Here is a 20,821-nt window from a genome sequence, read left to right on the forward strand (position 1 = left end):
ACATAAGAAGGTAAAAGACAAGAAGCACTGATATCTTTGCATGTGTTGAAAAGCACACTGCATGCACGCAGCAGCTCTGACACATCATTGGCTTTCTCGCTTCACTTTCAGGTCTGAAAAGGTGCAAGTTAAGCTTGTTGCTGATTGCATCTCACGATGACGTCCCGTGACAGCTCTTCTTTGAGTCAGCGTGAAGGAATAGTGGATGAAAACAAGCAGCAGCCAGCATCAAATCACACAGGTGGTTTTATACCAAGATATAACACTTGTGATTGATTCTAAGTTCCAGATGCAAGAAAATAGGATGATATCTGATGTACACGTAATAGAAAAGTCAAATGTAGCTAAGCATCTACTGTATACATTCACACATAATTAGGAGTCTTTCATTGGAAGGAGTTGTTCTGAAGATGCTTCTTGTCAGTCAGTGCTGGTGCTCCACCCAAATCCAAATAGTTGGATTCCTACGATGCTTTAATTATAAAAAACATCATCCTCAGACAGGGAGCTGCTGTCTATGTGTCGCACGGTTGCCTCAACCCTGATTTGTCTGTCCTGTGTGGTAGACGTCATCTCCTGCTGTCTGATGGTTGTTGGACTAATGGACGCCGTTGGTGGAGGTGGTGGTGGAGGGGCCACCAGGCCTGTTAGCTGGCTGTTGCCGTACGTCTGGGCATGGATGCTGTACAGGTGCTGGGGGACGCCGACGCTTCCACCGTCCAGCAGGAAGTGAGACAAGAAGTGGCTTTGTGCTGCTAAGAAGAGACAGGACGAGAGCCAGGTAAGTAGTGTGTAGACCTTGGCACAAAATGACCGCTCTTTTTCATTGATATACACTATATTGCCAAAAGTATTTGGCCACCCATCCAAATGATGAGAATCACATATCCCAATCACTTGGCCACAGGTGTATAAAATGAAGCACTTAGGCATGGAGACTGTTTCTACAAACATTTGTGAAAGAATGGGCCGCTCTCAGTGATTTCCAGCGTGGAACTGTCATAGGATGCCACTAGGGATGTCCGATAAATGCGTTAAAATGTAATATCGGAAATTATCGGTATGTTTTTTTTTTATTATCGGTATTGTTTTTTTTATTTTTTATTTTTTTTATTTAAAAAAAATATATAATAATTTAACATAAAAAACACAAGATACACTTACAATTAGTGCACCAACCCAAAAAACCTCCCTCCCCCATTTACACTCATTCACACAAAAGGGGTTGTTTCTTTCTGTTATTAATATTCTGGTTCCTACATTATATATCAATATATATCAATACAGTCTGCAAGGGATACAGTCCGTAAGCACACATGATTGTGCATGCTGCTGGTCCACAAATAGTACTAACCTTTAACAGTTAATTTTACCAATTTTCATGAATTACTAGTTTCTATGTAACTGTTTTTATATTGTTTTACTTTCTTTTTTATTCAAGAATTTTTTATTTATTTATTTATCTTATTTTATTTTATTAATTTTTTTAAAAAGTACCTTATCTTCACCATACCTGGTTGTCCAAATTAGGCATAATAATGTGTTAATTCCACGACTGTATATATCGGTTGATATCGTTATCCGTTGATATCGGTATCAGTAATTAAAGAGTTGGACAATATCGGAATATCGGATATCGGCAAAAAGCCATTATCGGACATCCCTAGATACCACCTGTGAAAGAAATCCAGTCGTGAACTTTCCTCGCTCCTAAATATTCCAAAGTCAACTTTATTATAGGAAAAGTGAAGAGTTTGGGAACAACAGCAACTCAGCCACCAAGTGGTAGGCCACGTAAACTGACAGGGAGGGAAGAGAAGCGCATAGTGCAAAGATTTTCTGCACAGTCAGTTGCTACAGAGCTCTCCGAACTTCATGTGACCTTCCAATTAGCCCACGTACAGTACGCAGAGAACTTTATGGAATGGGTTTCCATGGCCGAGCAGCTGCATCTAAGCCATACATCACCAAGTCCAAAGCAAAACGTGGGATGCAGTGGTGTAAATCACGTTGCCAGTTGACTCTAGAGCAGTGGAGACGCCTTCTCTGAATCACGCTTTTCCATCTGGCAATCTGATGGACCAGTCTGGGTTTGGAGGTTGCCAGGAGAACACTACATTTCAGACTGCATTGTGCCGAGTGTGAATTTTGGTGGAGGAGGAATTATGGTGTGGGGTTGTTTTTCAGGAGTTGGGCTTGGCCCCTTAGTTCCAGTGAAAGGAACTTTGAATGCTCCAGGATACCAAAACATTTTGGACAATTCCATGGGATGGCACTTCAAGTTCATATGTGAGTAGTTTGCTCACTTGCCAACAACAATTATGACACTTGTGTGTGTGTGTGTGTGTGTGTGTGTGTGTGTGTGTGTGTGTGTGTGTGTGTGTGTGTGTGTGTGTGTGTGTGTATGTGCGCGTGAGTGACAGGAAGAAAAGTTCTGCTTGGGAGAAGTTATTTAGAGCAACCGGTTGGCTTGCATGTACAAATTTTGACCTTCCGTTTATTAGCTGATCTGTCTTTTTGCGACTATTTTCCCAGGGGAAAATACCGTCATATATTGTGAAGTGTGAAGTGAATTATATTTATATAGCGCTTTTTCTCTAGTGACTCAAAGCGCTTTACATAGTGAAACCCAATATCTAATATTCAGGTCAATACAGTATGGGTCTGCTCTACTAAGATCCAAAGAACTTGCGCTAAACAGTGTGTGCCTTACGATTCAGGGGCTACGATTTGATTATAAATCCATCCATCCATCCGTTTTCCACCGCTTGTCCCAAATCGATTAGTAATACATTAGTAATTATTATATTACATATTAAGGCTGATTAGTAACACTAAATCGGCCCTAGTGTGTGAATGTGAGTGTGAATGTTGTCTGTCTATCTGTGTTGGCCCTGTGATGAGGTGGTGACTTGTCCAGGGTGTACGCCGCCTTCCGCCCAAGTGCAGCTGGAATATGCTCCAGCCACCCCCGTGACCTTGAGAGGGACAAGCGGTAAAAATGGATGGATGGATCATTTTCTACCACTTAAACAAGTTGAAAAACTTATTCGGGTGTTACCATTTAGTGGTCAATTGTACGGAATATGTACTGTACTGTGCAATCTACTAATAAAAGTTTCAATCAATCAATTCTAGCTGGCCTAAGGCAGATATATATTGTGATGTTATGAGCGAAGTAACATAAGAACTCCATTACCCAGCATGCCACAGTAGTGAAGCGCATGCGCAGTAGCCCTGTTTAGGTTGTGGAATGTAGCCATGCCGGCAGCTGGATGTTTTTGATGAGCACACTGTGGAGTAAACTTTAAGAAGACAGCCAACACGCCTCGTCTGCATCTTTTATGATTAGACAAGACAACACATGTATTTGCAAGGCCATTTTCAAGAAGGATATTTAAAGAGAAACTACATCTTGTGAGACGATGTCGGCCAACACCGGAAGCTCGAATGGGTTCTACAAATTGTGAGTTCAGATATTTTATTTCTTTACTTTTTCACGTTTAATATGTTTTTTGCTATTTTAAAGGCCTACTGAAATGACATTTTTTTATTTAAACGGGGATAGCAGATCCATTCTATGTGTCATACTTGATCATTTCGCGATATTGCCATATTTTTGCTGAAAGGATTTAGTAGAGAACGACGACGATAAAGTTCGCAACTTTTGGTCGCTGATAAAAAAAAAGCCTTGCCTGTACCGGAAGTAGCGTGACGTCACAGGTTGAAGGACTCCTCACATTTTCCCATTGTTTACAATGCAGCGAGAGAGATTCGGACCGAGAAAGCGACGATTACCCCATTAATTTGAGCGAGGATGAAAGATTCGTGGATGAGGAAAGTGAGAGTGAAGGACTACAGTGCAGGACGTATCTTTTTTCACTCTGACCGTAACTTAGGTACAAGGGTTCATTGAATTCCACACTTTCTCCTTTTTCTATTGTGGATCACGGATTTGTATTTTAAACCACCTCGGATACTATATCCTCTTGAAAATGAGAGTCGAGAACGCGAAATGGACATTCACAGTGACTTTTATCTCCACGACAATACATCGGCGAAGCTCTTTAGCTACTGAGCTAACGTGATAGCATCGGGCTCAAATGCAGATAGAAACAAAATAAATAAATCCCTGACTGGAAGGATAGACAGAAGATCAACAATACTATTAAACCATGGACATGTAACTACACGGTTAATAATTTCCAGCTTGGCAAAGCTTAACAATGCTGTTGCTAACGACGCCATTGAAGCTAACTTAGCTACGGGACGGCGGCGGCGGCGGGCGTTGTAGCTTTCGACGACACCCCGGCCACCATCAGAGTCGGCAAGAAACACATATATTTCCCCAAAGTTACGTACGTGACATGCACATAGCGACACGCACGTACGGGCAAGCGGTCAAATGTTTGGAAGCCAAAGCTGTACTCACGGTAGCGCGTCTGCTATCCACCTCAAAGTCCTCCTGGTTGTGTTGCTGTAGTCCGCCGCTAATACACCGATCGCACCTACAGCTTTCTTCTTTGCAGTCTCCATTGTTCATTAAACAAATTGCAAAAGATTCACCAACACAGATGTCCAGAATACTGTGGAATTTCGGGATGAAAACAGAGCGTTTTGTATTGTATTCAATGGGTCCGAATACTTCCGTTTCAACCATTGACGTCACGCGCATACGTCATCATACATAGACGTTTTCAAACGGAAGTGTGGCGGGAAATTTAAAATTGCACTTTATAAGTTAACCCGGCCGTATTGGCATGTGTTGCAATGTTAAGATTTCATCATTGATATATAAACTATCAGACTGCGTGGTCGGTAATAGTGGCTTTCAGTAGGCCTTTAATTTTGACAGTACCACATAAGATATGTTTTAATTGCTGATGCGGGTTTATTGATTTTTAAATGCGGCAGAAAATAACCCGTTATGTATACTGTCGGTGGTGATTCAATGCCCAGTAGTGCGTAGATGTGTTCTTGTATAGTATTTCTCCAGCAATGGTCATGTGGTGACATAAATTATGGTATTTTGAGAGGTAATCATTGAAGTCGGAAATCACTGAAGTCCTAGGTGGGAAAATCACGGCCCGCCACTGTCAATAATAATATGTCTACAAGGCTCCTTCTTACAGCGACTGACTTGGGCAGTGTTGCCTCACTATACAAATAAACATTGATTGATTGATTGATTGATTCCTGGTTTTTTGATTTAACGCACACAGCATCGAGCTATATATGGAAGAGTAGATACGTGAGAGCTGTAGCTGCCTGCTAAGTGATGCAATAAATGATAAATGATAAATGGGTTATACTTGTATAGCGCTTTTCTACGATGATTTTCTATGATCATATTACGCCTATACTGGCTCACCTGCACTGGCTTCCTGTGCACTTAAGATGCGACTTTAAGGTTTTACTACTTACGTATAAAATACTACACGGTTTAGCTCCAGCCTATCTCGCCGATTGTATTGTACCATATGTCCCGACAAGAAATCTGCGTTCAAAGAACTCCGGCTTATTAGTGATTCCCAGAGCCAAAAAAAAGTCTGCGGGCTATAGAGCGTTTTCTATTCGGGCTCCAGTACTCTGGAATGCCCTCCCGGTAACAGTTAGAGATGCTACCTCAGTAGAAGCATTTAAGTCCCATCTTAAAACTCATTTGTATAATCTAGCCTTTAAATAGACCCCCCCTTTTTTAGACCAGTTGATCTGCCGTTTCTTTTCTTCTCTCCTCTTCTCCCCTGTCCCTTGCGAGGGGGAGTTGCATAGGTCCGGTGGCCATGGATGAAGTGCTGGCTGTCCAGAGCCGGGACCCCGGGTGGACCACTAGCCTGTGCATCGGTTGGGGACATCTCTGCGCTGCTGACCCGTCTCCGCTCGGGATGGTTTCCTGTTGGCCCTGCTGTGAACTGGACTCCCGCTGATGTGTTGGATCCACTGTGGACTGGACTTTCACAATGTTATGTCAGACCCACTCGACATCCGTTGCTTTCGGTCTCCCCTAGAGGGGGGGGGTTACCCACATATGCGGTCCTCTCCAAGGTTTCTCATAGTCATTCACCGACGTCCCACTGGGGTGAGTTTTTCCTTGCCCGTATGTGGGCTCTGTACCGAGGATGTCGTTGTGGCTTGTACAGCCCTTTGAGACACTTGTGATTTAGGGCTATATAAATAAACATTGATTGATTGATTGATTCTACCTTCAAGGTACTCAAAGCGCTTTGACAGTATTTCCACATTCACCCATTCACACACACATTGATGGCGGGAGCTGCCATGCAAGGCGCTAACCAGCAGCCATTAGGAGCAAGGGTGAAGTGTCTTGCCCAAGGACACAACGGACGTGACTAGGATGGTAGAAGGTGGGGATTGAACCCCAGTAACCAGCAACCCTCTGATTGCTGGCACGGCCACTCTACCAACTTCGCCACGCCGTCAATAAATAAACATCCCTACTTGGTGAGCAGCCATCCTTTATTTAAAGGCCTACTGAAAGCCACTACTACCGACCACGCAGTCTGATAGTTTATACATCAATGATGAAATCTTAACATTGCAACACATGCCAATACGGCCGAGTTAACTTATAAAGTGACATTTTAAATTTCCTGCTAAACCTCCGTAGCTCCGTAGCTAAAGAGCTTCACCGATGTATTGTCGTGGAGATAAAAGTCACTGTGAATGTCCATTTCGCGTTCTCGACTCTCATTTTCAAGAGGATATAGTATCCGAGGTGGTTTAAAATACAAATCCGTGATCCACAATAGAAAAAGGAGAGAGTGTGGAATCCAATGAGCCAGCTTGTACCTAAGTTATGGTCAGACCGAAAAAAGATACGTCCTGCACTGCACTCTAGTCCTTCACTCTCACGTTCCTCATCCACAAATCTTTCATCCTCGCTCAAATAAATGGGGTAATCGTCGCTTTCTCGGTCCGAATCTCTCTTGCTGCATTGAAAACAACGGGAAAATGTGAGCATCCCTTCCTCCTGTGACGTCACGCTACTTCCGGTAGGGGCAAGGCTTTTTTTTAACCAGAGACCAAAAGTTGCGAACTTTATCGTCGTTGTTCTCTACTAAATCCTTTCAGCAAAAATATGGCAATATCGCGAAATGATCAAGTATGACACATAGAATGGATCTGCTATACCCGTTTAAATAAAAAAAAATCATTTCAGTAGGCCTTTAATGTTTGTGTCTTCTAAAACCAGAGAAAGTTTATACACTTTGGCCCCATTCTCCATAAACTTACGGCTCAAAGATGTGTCGTTAATCTGCTCATTCATAGCTATAGCTGACAGACATATTGTTGTACTGTGTGAATATTGAGACTTTTATTAGTAGATTGCACACTACAGTACATATTCCGTGCAATTGACCACTAAATGGTAACACCCGAATAAGTTTTTCAACTTGTTTAAGTCGGGTTCCACTTTAATCAATTCATGGTATAAATATATACTATCATCATAATACAGTCATCACACAAGTTAATCATCAGAGTATATACATTGAATTATTTACATTATTTACAATCCGGGGGGTGGGATGTGGAGGGGGTTAGGTTTGGTTGATATCAACACTTCAGTCATCAACAATTATATCATCTGAGAGATGGACTTTGAAACAGTGTAGGTCTGATTTTGTAGGATATGTACAGCAAGTAGTGAACATAGTGAACTCAGAAAGCATAAGAACAAGTATATACATTTGATTATTTACAATCCGGGGAGGTGGGATGTGGTGGGGGGAGGGTGTTAGTCTAGGGTTGAAGTTGCCTGGCGGTGTTCTTTTAGTGCGGTTTTGAAGGAGGATAGAGATGTACTTTCTTTTACACCTGTTGGGAGTGCATTCCATATTGATGTGGCATAGAAGGAGAATGAGTTAAGACCTTTGTTAGATCCGAATCTGGGTTTAACGTGGTTAGTGGAGCTCCCCCTGGTGTTGTGGTTATGGCGGTCATTTACGTTATGGAAGTAGTTTGACATGTACTTCGGTATCAGGGAGGTGTAGCGGATTTTATAGACCAGGCTCAGTGCAAGTTGTTTTACTCTGTCCTCCACCCTGAGCCAGCCCACTTTGTAGAAGTGGGTAGGAGTGAGGTGTGATCTGGGGTGGAGGTCTAGAAGTAACCTGACTAGCTTGTTCTGGGATGTTTGGAGTCTAGATTTGAGGGTTTTGGAGGTGCTAGGGTACCAGCAGGCAAAAGCCTTGTCCAGATAGCAGCTCATTCAAAATGATAAAGGGTTCTTGCTTCCATAAGAGCGATAATGCCATTTTGAGGTTGTGATATTCTAGTGACATTTTGAAGAATGTTGCCTGAGAATTGTGCTGAGCAGCCCAGTGTTGACAGAACCGCTCTGTGGACTCCAGTTGTCCAAATAGTCTTGTCACAAACAAAGACGACGTATTTGGAATAAACACTGTGAGTGACGACAAACCTTGCAAGCTGGTAGACGGTTGCTCTAAGATGTCGTTCATGGACCACATGTTCATGGAGGCCTCGGCCAAGGCAAACTGCTCCGCCACTCCTACAGAGAAGGCACATAAACACAGTTGTTGTTTTTCACTACCACCATCCCAGGCAGGAGAAGTAAAAAAAACATGTGATTCGTTTTTCTCCAGGGATAGGCTCCAACACCCCCGTAACCCCGACAGGCACTAACGATACAAATTGGATGGATGGATGGAACTATTGATTGTACTTGTCTGAACACAAAATGCCTGAAAACAAAGTCTTACCAACAGGTCACAATATAGATGTTAGGCCATTTCGCCCACCACTATCCTTTTTGTAAAGCCGGTTCATGGGCATCATTTCCCTTATTTGTTTGGATCAATCTAAATGATGACAGTAACGATACCAAGTATAGTATCAGTATAAGGTCGATACTACAATGGAAAGATAGATATTTTTATTGTCACAATTTTTTTGATTTATTGACATTTTTGTTATTGTTGTTTTCAAACTCAGGAAATAAATCCCTGGACACGGGAGGACTTAAATTGCTAAGACCAAAGGATTGAAATCAGAGCCAGTAGTAATTATTGCTTATGTTTTGTTATTTTGCACTATTGTTTTTATTTTTCTTTAAAATATTGCGTGTAATTAAAGGGAATAATATTGTTATTCATCCCTCCTGTGTTTTTCTTCTGGGCATAATAATCATAAAAAAATCTGATAATTGAAGGATTTTGACATTTTTACATTTTGGTATTACCGTATTTTTCGGACTATAAGTCGCAGTTTTTTTCATAGTTTGGCCGGGGGTGCGACTTATACTCAGGAGCGACTTATGTGCGAAATTATTAACACATTAGCGTAAAATATCAAATAATATTATTTAGCTCATTCACGTAAGAGACTAGACGTATAAGATTTCATGGGATTTAGAGATTAGGAGTGACAGATTGTTTGGTAAACGTATAGCATGTTCTATATGTTATAGTTATTTGAATGACTCTTACCATAATATGTTACATTAACATACCAGGCACGTTCTCAGTTGGTTATTTATGCCTCATATAACGTACACTTATTCAGCCTGTTGTTCACTATTCTTTATTTATTTTAAATTGCCTTTCAAATGTCTATTCTTGGTGTTGGCTTTTATCAAATAAATTTCCCCCAAAAATGCGACTTATACTCCAGTGCAACTATATGTTTGTTTCCTTCTTTATTATGCATTTTCGGCCGGTGCGACTTATACTCCGGAGCGACTTATACTCCGAAAAATACGGTACTATTGGCATGACCAATACTACCCCTCTAACTACTTGGTATAGGGTCAATACCCAAATTTGTAAAATCGTCCAAAACTAATGTTAGGAATGAAACGACAGTAGAATAAGTGTTTATTACATTTGAACAGAAATGTAGATAGAAACAAGTTACAACGGAACGTAATCAAATATTAACAGTACATTTAGAAGTAGATTATTAATAGTTTTAAGGATTTAATACAACTGTAAATGGTGCAACATATGTTCGCAGCTAAATTAGGAACCGCTGTAACTGGTTTTGAAATGTTTCTATTATTATTTTTATGCCAAATGATATATGTTTACCACAGGAGGCTGTAATATATGTCACAATATAGATTTTATGCCATTGCGCCCACCACTATCCTTTTTGTAAAGCCGGTTCACGGGCATCATATCCCTTATTTGTTTCCACTTCTGAGAGAACTTTTGTGTTTTCATGACCTTGTGAAGAAAAAAACCTCCTTCATTGTGTTTTCATGACCTTGTGAAGAAAAAAACCTCCTTCATTGTGGATGATTGCGCCTCAGACCCCCCCACCCCGCAACTCATAGCCAGATAAAAACTGTGTATACGCCCACCACTTCACACAAAACAGCTTTGTAATAAAAAAAAAAGAGGCTTCGCAATTGCATTTTCTTTTTTTTCCTGCAAATAGGTTTACCTTGGATGATGATGTTGATGTTGTGAATGCAATGTTAACATTGTAGCTTACATTTGCTAATGTTGCTAACGTTGGCGTTCTCCTGTCTCTCTCTTTAACGTTGCATTGTTGTTGTGACAACTGACGTCTATTATGTTGAACAAATGCAGAGTTACAATGTATTTGTAAAAAGTAGATTAAAATGCACTTTGTGAAGACAGCTCTTTAGCATTAAAGCTGCAGACACACAAAACGGCGTGTTCCCTTTTGGGCTTGCATCAAAACAAGGTTTTGGACAATAAACTTCCATATACTTAAATTGGACATCTGCGATTTAAAATGGTTGAACAATTAGTACAGTATAATATTATCCCTTTTGTGTGTCATTTTTAAACAAAATATTCTTCTAGGATTTACAAACCCCGTTTCCATATGAGTTGGTAAATTGTGTTAGATGTAAATATAAACGGAATACAATGATTTGCAAATCCTTTTCAACCCATATTCAGTTGAATGCACTACAAAGACAAGATATTTGATGTTCAAACTCATAAACTTTATTTTTTTTTTTTGCAAATAATAATTAACTTAGAATTTCATGGCTGCAACACGTGTCAAAGTAGTTGTGAAAGGGCATGTTCACCACTGTGTTACATCACCTTTTCTTTTAACAACACTCAATAAACGATTGGGAACTGAGGAAACTAATTGTTGAAGCTTTGAAAGTGGAATTCTTTCCCATTCTTGTTTTATGTAGAGCTTCAGTCGTTCAACAGTCGTATTTTACGCTTCATAATGCGCCACACATTTTCAATGGGGAACAGGTCTGGACTGCAGGCGGGCCAGGAAAGTACCTGCACTCTTTTTTTACGAAGCCACGCTGTTGTAACACGTGCTGAATGTGGCTTGGCAGTGTCTTGCTGAAATAAGCAGCGGCGTCCATGAAAAAGACGGTGCTTAGATGGCAGCATATGTTGTTCCAAAACCTGTATGTACCTTAATGGTGCCTTCACAGATGTGTAAGTTACCCATGCATTGGGCACTAATACACCCCCATACCATCACAGATGCTGGCTTTTCAACTTTGTGTCGATAACAGTCTGGATGGTTCGCTTCCACTTTGGTCCGGATGACACGATGTCGAATATTTCCAAAATCAATTTGAAATGTGGACTCGTCAGACCACAGAACACTTTTCCACTTTGCATGAGTCCATCTTAGATGATCTCGGGCCCAAAGAAGCCGGCGGCGTTTCTGGGTGTTGTTGATAAATGGCTTTTGCTTTGCATAGTAGAGCTTTAACTTGCACTTACAGGTGTAGCGACGAACTGTATTTAGTGACAGTGGGTTTCTGAAGTGTTCCTGAGCCCATGTGGTGATATCCTTTAGAGATTGATGTCGGTTTTTGATACAGTGCCGTCTGAGGGATCGAAGTTCACGGTCATTTCAATGTTGGTTTCCGGCCATGCCGCTTACGTGCAGTGATTTCTCCAGATTCTCTGAACCTTTTGATGATATTATGGACCGTAGATGTTGAAATCCCTAAATTTCTTGCAATTGCACTTTGAGTAACGTTGTTCTTAAACTGTTTGACTATTTGCTCACGCAGTTGTGGACAAAAGGGGTGTACCTCGCCCCATCCTTTCTTGTGAAAGACTGAGCATTTTTTGCGAAGCTGTTTTTATACCCAATCATGGCACCCACCTGTTCCCAATTAGCCTGCACACCTGTGGGATGTTGCAAATAAGTGTTTGATGAGCATTCCTCAACTTTATCAGTATTTATTGCCACCTTTCCCAGCTTCTTTGTCACGTGTTGCTGGCATCAAATTCTAAAGTTAATGATTATTTGCAAAAAAAATGTTTTTTTATCAGTTTGAACATCAAATATGTTGTCTTTGTAGCATATTCAACTGAAAATGGGTTGAAAATGATTTGCGAATCATTGTATTCCGTTTATATTTACATCTAACACCATTTCCCAACTCATATGGAAACGGGGTTTGTAATATATCATTATAAGTTTATCATTATAATGACTTCCTTTTGTGGGAAACTGAGGGCGTTACTCAGCTGCCGCTGGTGCAAACACCCAACCCTGAAAAACAAATGTAATAAAATTTTTCAAGCATGTTGTTGAATCAAACCAATGTCCACAGGGATGTTTTTTTCATTAACTCAATTTCTTTCTATGACTCACCAGCGGCAAAGCGAGCTTCCTTGATCTCATCCGTCATTTGGGAGTAAAATTGTTCATCTTCCTGCAGCTCGGTACCCAGCGTCCCCCAGCTTCCACACCCTTTGGTCTCGCCGCTCCTTCCTCCTCCTCCTCCTCCTCCTCCCCAGCCTTTCCACTCGATCAGGTGAGCGACTCTGCCTTGGGCCATGGCCGTGGGCTTGGTGATGTGCTCCTTTATCGTGGCGACCAGACCTAAATAGAAACAGCAGGGCGGAGGAGCAGATGGAGGGATACATCTTGATAAAGTGGGTTAAATGAAGGGCAGCCTGGCACAGAAGGGAAATAGGAGTTAATGTGAAGGGGGAATCTTGAGAGATGATGTGGTGAAGCAAGGCTGGGAAGATGTGGTGTGGCTGACACGACTCTTTGATGTAAATGTGATTTCAATTGAGAATATAGGTGAAACAGCACCTGAGGCCCAGGAGAAAATGTCCGTGTTGCGGACGAACACCAAATGTGTGATGTATAGAATACAAAGCAGATGAGGAAAAAGTTGATATTGAGGAGGGGTGCTGGAAATAATTGATTCACATCCGATTCATGATTCTTTTTATTACTATTTTGAATCGATTCAAAATATTTGTACCCCATCGCCACACTTACTACTTCCACGTATATGCTGTATGTCAGCAACCAAAGAGGAGCTGTAACCTGTTTTGTATAAGTTTTATTATCATCCATTCATCCATTTTCTACTGCTTGTCCCTTTTGGGGTTGCGGGGGGTGCTGGAGCCTATCTCAGCTGCATTCGGGCGGAAGGCGGGGTACACCCTGGACAAGTCGCCGCCTCATCGCAGGGCCAACACAGATAGACAGACAACATTGACACTCACATTCACACACTAGGGACAATTTAGTGTTGCCAATCAACCTATCCCCAGGTGCATGTCTTCGGAGGTGGGAGGAAGCTGGAGAGAACCCACGCAGTCACGGGGAGAACATGCAAACTCCACATAGAAAGATCCCGAGCCCGGGATTGAACTCAGGACTACTCAGGATCTTCGTATTGTGAGGCACATGCACTTATATGCAATGTTCCCTCTAATTCAGGGGTCACCAACGCGGTGCCCGCGGGCACCAGGTAGCCCGTAAGGACCAGATGAGTCGCCCGCCGGCCTGTTCTAAAAATACCTCAAATAGCAGCACTTACCAGTGAGCTGCCTCTATTTTTTTAATTGTATTTATTTACTAGCAAGCTGGTCTCGCTTTGCCCGACATTTTTAATTCTAAGAGAGACAAAACTCAAATAGAATTTGAAAATCCAAGAAAATATTTTAAAGACGTGGTCTTCACTTGTTTAAATAAATTCATTATTTTTTTTTTCTTTGCTTCTTATAACATTCAGAAAGACAATTTTAGAGAAAAAATACAACCTTAAAAATGATTTTAGGATTTTTAAACACATGTACCTTTTTACCTTTTAAATTCCTTCCTCTTCTTTCCTGACAATTTAAATCAATGTTCAAGTAAATTTATTTTTTTTATTGTAAAGAATAATAAATACATTTTAATTTAATTCTTCATTTTAGCTTCTGTTTTTTCGGCGAAGAATATTTGTGAAATATTTCTTCAAACTTATTATGATTAAAATTCAAAAAAATTATTCTGGCAAATCTAGAAAATCTGTAGAATCAAATTTAAATTTTATTTCAAAGTCTTTTGAATTTCTTTTAAAAATTTTGTTCTGGAAAATCTAGAAGAAATTATGATTTGTCTTTGTTAGAAATATAGCTTGGTCCAATTTGTTATATATTCTAACAAAGTGTAGATTGGATTTTAACCTTTTTAAAACATGTCATCAAAATTCTAAAATTAATCTTAATCAGGAAAAATTACTAATGATGTTCCATAAATTATTTTTTTAAGTTTTTCTCTTTTTTTTTCGGTTGAATTTTGAATTTTAAAGAGTCGAAATTGAAGATAAACTGTTTCAAAATTGAATTGTAATTTTTTTCGCGTTTTCTCCTCTTTTAAACCGTTCAATTAAGTGTAAATATCATTAATTACTAATAATAACACAGAGTTAAAGTTAAATTGAGCAAATTGGCTATTTCTGGCAATTTATTTAAGTGTGTATCAAACTGGTAGCCCTTCGCATTAATCAGTACCCAAGAAGTAGCTCTTGGTTTCAAAAAGGTTGGTGACCCCTGGTCTAATTGTTCATGTGTGTGAGCAAACACAAAAACTCCCTGAGCATTCAGTGGAGCACATGTGAGCAACATCACACGGGACAATACCAGCAGCACACCTGTCTCAAACCAATCTTTTATAATAACATTCAAATGAGAGGAGTCATTTTCATGAGATTATTTTGTAATATTAGTGATTTGGCCCACTTGTAATGAAAATAAAGGAAATCTTGTTTTTCATAAGCTATGGATTAGTATTGTACAATATGTCTGGGTGGGGGTTCTGCTTTGGAAATAATTTGTACCCCTTTCAGAGATCCCATTTAGTTCCCCTTAAACATCCTCATGCAGAGGACAAATTTCACCACATCTAGTGTGTGTGTGACAATCATTGGTACTTTAATCTTTAATTAAAATGTTGCACAATGAAATGTAAGCATAGGATATGATAATAAATGATAAATGGGTTATACTTATATAGCGCTTTTCTACCTTCAAGGTACTCAAAGCGCTTTGACAGTATTTCCACATTCACCCATTCACACACACATTCACACACTGATGGCGGGAGCTGCCATGCAAGGCGCTAACCAGCAGCCATCAGGAGCAAGGGTGAAGTGCCTTGCCCAAGGACACAACGGACGTGACTAGGATGGTAGAAGGTGGGGATTGAACCCCAGTAACCAGCAACACTCCGATTGCTGACACGGCCACTCTACCAACTTCTCTAGTAACAGCATTCCATGATTAATATCAATAAATTAACATTAATAATAAATGACAGTAGAATAAGCACACGTATGCCTGAGGAGTCATAGTGTAACTTTGTGTGGTGTTTGAGTTGTCTGACTTTTTGTGTGGCCATAAACGCACCAGTGGCTTAGTGGTATGCGTGTTGGTGACAGATGACAAGTTGGTTTTGGCCTGGTTTGTACGGCAGAAAATGACTAGTTTTTCGAGATAGAAGTTTTTTACTTATGTTTTTGGCGTGGTCATGGCCGAATATAAACAGTTTTGCTCAATAAAGTGATCGATATAATTCCTGTCTTCGAAGCATCTCGATAGACGTTACAATAGTTGAACGGTGTTCAATTGAACGGTGTTGACGAACTTTAGGGCCGCTTGTTGTCACTGTCACTCAAAGTTGCATTGCAAAATTACACAGAATAAATATGTTTATTTTGTTTAGAATTCAGATGGGATTTGATTTGGTGCGCGGCATATATTTGCTGTGCGCAGAGGACGCTTGAGCAGTGCGCAATTGCGCAGGAGCGCACCTTAGAGGGAATGTTGCTTATATGCCAAATAATAAATAGTCATACCTCAACTTAAGAGTATTTTGAGATAAAAGCTGTCTTTTGGCTTATTGTTATGCTTTCAGTTGCAAGCAAAAATGTGAGTTACAGGTATCCTCGCTATTAGTGTGAGGGTCGTGTTTTTTGACTTCTCCAGTGCTTTCAACACCATACGGCCTGTGCTACTGGGTGTGAAGTTGGAGACGATGCAGGTGGAGGCCCCCTTGGTGTCCTGGGTTGTTGGTTACCTGACTGACAGACCACAGTACGTGCGACTGCAGGACTGTGTGTCTGACAGGCTGGTCAGCAACACCAGGGTCCCACAGGGCACAGTCCTCTCCCCCTTTCTCTTCACCATCTACACCACCGATTTCCACTATCACTCAGAGTCCTGCCACCTTCAGAAGTTTTCTGATGACTCTGCGATAGTGGGGTGTATTGAGGATGGTGATGATGAGGAATACAGGGCACTGGTGGAGGACTTTGTCACGTGGTGTGGAAAGAACCACCTTCAGCTTAATGTGACGAAGACCAAGGAGCTGGTTGTGGACCTGGGAAGGAGGAGGAGTACTCCGGCGACCCCTGTTTCCATCAGGGGGGTCGATGTGGACATGGTTGAGGATTATAAATACCTCAGTGTCCACATGGACAACAAGCTGAATGGGTGAGGCACTCTACAAGAAGGGACAGAGCCGCCTCTACTTCCTCAGGAGGCTAGAATCCTTCAACGTCTGTACAAAGATGATGAAGACGTCCCACGAGTCGGTGGTGGCGGGCGCCTTCTTGTACGCCGTGGCCTGCTGGGGCAGCGGGCTGAGAGCGAGGGACGCAAACAGACTGGACAAGTTGGTAGAGAAGGCCAGTAACGTGGTGGGAGTGGAGCTAGACTCTCTGGTGATGTCAGAGAGGAGAAGTCTAGCAAAGCTCCTAGAACATTATGGAAAACACCTCCCACCCACTACACTCGGACCTTGCGGGGAGAATGAGCACGTTCAGTGGAAGGCTCAGACTCCCAAAATGCAACACGGAACGACACAGGAGGTCCTTCATACCGACAGCCATCAGACTGTATAATGCATATGTTCCTTCTTGACTGCACTTAAAGGCCTACTGAAATGAAATGTTCTTATTATAACGGGGATAGCAGGTCCATTCTATGTGTCATACTTGATCATTTCGCGATATTGCCATATTTTTGCTGAAAGGATTTAGTAGAGAACATCGACGATAAAGTTCGCAACTTTTGGTCACTGATAAAAAAGCCTTGCCTGTGCCGGAAGTAGCGTGACGTCACAGGTTGTGGAGCTCCTCACATCTGCACATTGTTTACAATCATGGCCACCAGCAGCGAGAGCGATTCGGACCGAGAAAGCGACGATTACCCCATTAATTTGAGCGAGGATGAAAGATTTGTGGATGAGGAAAGTGAGAGTAAAGGATTAGAGGGCAGTGGAAGCGATTCAGATAGGGAAGATGCTGTGAGAGGCGGGTGGGACCTGATATTCAGCTGGGAATGACTAAAACAGTAAATAAACACAAGACATATATATACTCTATTAGCCACAACACAACCAGGCTTATATTTAATATGCCACAAATTAATCGCGCATAACAAACACCTCCCCCCTCCCGTCCATATAACCCACCAATACAACTCAAACACCCGCACAACACACTCAATCCCACAGCCCAAAATACCGTTCACCTCCGTAAAGTTCATACAGCACATATATTTCCCCAAAGTTACGTACGTGACATGCACATAGCGGCACGCACGTACGGGCAAGCGATCAAATGTTTGGAAGCCAAAGCTGCGTACTCACGGTAGCGCGTCTGCTATCCAACTCAAAGTCCTCCTGGTTGTGTTGCTGTAGCCAGCCGCTAATACACCGATCCCACCTACAGCTTTCTTCTTTGCTGTCTCCATTGTTCATTAAACAAATTGCAAAAGATTCACCAACACAGATGTCCAGAATACTGTGGAATTTTGCGATGAAAACAGACGACTTAATAGCTGGCCACAATGGTGTCCCAATATGTCCGCTACAATCCGTGACGTCACGCGCAAACGTCATCATACCGAGACGTTTTCAGCAGAATATTTCGCGGGAAATTTAAAATGTCACTTTACTAATCTTACCCGGCCGTATTGGCATGTGTTGCAATGTTAAGATTTCATCATTGATATATAAACTATCAGACTGCGTGGTCGGTAGTAGTGGGTTTCAGTAGGCCTTTAAATGTAGAATATATGTAGAATATATTTATATTATTTATATATTATATATATAATATATTATATATATTATATTATTTATTATTATTATTATTATCTATTGTGAGCGAACTGTGGTGGTGAATTTCCCCCAGGGATCAATAAAGTACTTTCTATTCTATTCTATTCTATTAGTTAGCGTAGCAAATGTCACAGTGAACTAGGGGTGCAACGATTTGTCGACAAATGTCGACAATAAATTCTGTCGCAGACAAATACATTTTTCAACACGATTGTGACGTCACACTCGTGCTTTTCTGAAGGACGCGAGTCAGCACCGCCACTCGCATCAACATCGCCGGTGAAAACATGTGAAGTGTAGCAATATTTCCTCCTATTCTTGTTGAAAACACGAATACCTTGCTCATTTTGCCAAGCAAATCTTCCTTTTGTGACACTATATCTGTGATACGGGAGCATTAAAAGCGGAGCAATGTTGGACATCTGCAGGATGCGATCTCAACTTGGTAACAAGTGTGAGACGAAGTTGTGTGAAAAATAACTTAAAGCTAGAGATGTCCGATAATATCGGACTGCCGATATTAGCGGCCGATAAATGCTTTAAAATGTAATATCGGAAATTATCGGTATCGGTTTCAAAATTATCTGTATCGGTTTCAAAAAGTAAAATTTGTGACTTTTTAAAACGCAGCTGTGTACACGGACGTAGGGAGAAGTACAGAGCGCCAATAAACCTTAAAGGCACTGCCTTTGCGTGCCGGCCCAATCACTTAATATCTACGGCAGGGGTGTCCAAAGTGCGGCCCGGGGGCCATTTGCGGCCCGCAGCTAATTGTTTACCGGCCCGCCACACATTCTGGAAATGCTATTGCAAAAATTAAAAAAAACATTTAAAAAAGTGGAATGAGGTGAAATCTAACTAGAAAAAGTTGCAATGTTGACACAAAGCTGCCATGCAGGCTGTTTTTTTTCTTCTTTCTTTTGTCTATCTTTATTTTTATTTTTTTTGCCATTGCTCAAAAAAAAAAAAAATCAATGTTATAATGAATTATTGACCTATTCAAGGCTCCAATTATTTAAAATATTTCACTTAAAAATGTTTTATGTGGAAAATATTGCAGAAAATATTGTGTGGTTGCCATACAAAAACATCAATGTTTTTTTTGACTAAAGAGCATAAAACAAACAAAATAATAGTTCAATCGTAAAATGGACAGATATATCTGAAGTTGATCTTGTAACTTAAGTGTTGAAAGTAAAAAAAAAACTAATACAAATGTATCACTTTATATGAGTGGATCCCAAATATATTTAATGGGATTTTATTTATCTTTTCACTGTGATTACTCAAAAATAATTATGAATTAAAATCAAGGGTGTCCTGCATTATTGATCTTTTTAAGGCTCTAATTACTTCACATCAAACATTGCTTTCTGAATGTTTTGGGCAGTGGGGGAAATACTGCATATTTCAGTTTTATTATAAAAAAAAACAAAGTTTTCTTACAGAAAAGGCATAAAACCTTTATTTTATTTTATTTTACTTTATATCAACCTGAAGTTGATATACTGAAAAGATTTACTGTAAGCGTTAAATAAATAATAATAATAATAGTTTGACTTATTTTTAACATTTAATTGACTTAGACTCTTTATGGTCCCCGGAAGCCCTAAAGGTAAAAAAAAAAAATCCATATATTTTGTTATGGTTTGAAAATAAAAAATATCAAAATGGCCCCCGCATGCTTTAATTTTTCCGTGTGCGGCCCTCAGTGGAAAAAGTTTGGACACCCCTGATCTACGGCTTTTCACACACACAAGTGAATGCAAGGTATACTTGATCAACAGCCATACAGGTCACACGGAGGGTAGCCGTATAAACAACTTTAACACTGTTACAAATATGCGCCACACTGTGAACCCACACCAAAACACATTTCGGGTGAACATCCGCACCGTAACACAACATAAACACAACAGAACCAATACCCAGAACCCCTTGCAGCACTAACTCTTCCGCTATTATTATTATTGAATGCCTTGAGATAACAGCAGCATAGCACTGACAGTGTACCAGTTTGATTGGACACCTGATTAGTCATCCATTGGTCATCCATCCATCCATTTTCTACCTCCTAAAATAAGACGTTCTTGGGCAAGACACTTTACCCACCTGCTCCCAGTGCCACCCACACTGGTTTAAATGTAACTTAGATATTGGGTTTCACTATGTAAAGCACTTTGAGTCACTAGAGAAAAAGCGCTATATAAATATAATTCACTTCACTTCACTTCACAATACTGCAACATTTAAATAACTGATTTTTTACACCCTGGAACAAACGATACCGCCATTGTTATCTGTAAAAAGTCTGGGCAAATTAGATCCTCGAACAACTTGTGTTTGACTCAAAGGTTCCACTGTCCTTCACGTGATTAGGTTGCCATTTATGAACATGGTGACACAACCCCCTCATTTTTCAGCAACGGCGGCTATTTATTTCTGCCAATAACAT

At 40.7% G+C, this 20,821-nt stretch overlaps 1 protein-coding gene across 2 annotated transcripts in view; it reads right to left on the minus strand.

Moving 5' to 3' along the window:
- Positions 1 to 238: 238 nt before the first annotated feature.
- fam131c (family with sequence similarity 131 member C) overlaps positions 239 to 20,821 on the minus strand; it is a 45,001-nt gene continuing 24,418 nt past the window's right edge. Inside the window, exons 4-6 of one of the 2 annotated variants that reach the window (XM_062052244.1) lie at positions 12,607 to 12,837; positions 8,444 to 8,533; positions 239 to 752 (exon numbers count right to left, since the gene is read on the minus strand). In XM_062052244.1, coding sequence (XP_061908228.1) covers positions 475 to 752; positions 8,444 to 8,533; positions 12,607 to 12,837 — 599 coding nt within the window. In that variant the 3' untranslated portion in view covers positions 239 to 474. Of the gene's footprint in view, positions 756 to 8,443; positions 8,534 to 12,606; positions 12,838 to 20,821 lie in introns of both variants that reach the window. The other variant, XM_062052242.1, reaches the window with a different exon arrangement.

Source organism: Entelurus aequoreus, linkage group LG07 (assembly GCF_033978785.1).
Source record: "Entelurus aequoreus isolate RoL-2023_Sb linkage group LG07, RoL_Eaeq_v1.1, whole genome shotgun sequence".
In the NCBI taxonomy this organism is placed as follows: domain Eukaryota; kingdom Metazoa; phylum Chordata; class Actinopteri; order Syngnathiformes; family Syngnathidae; genus Entelurus; species Entelurus aequoreus.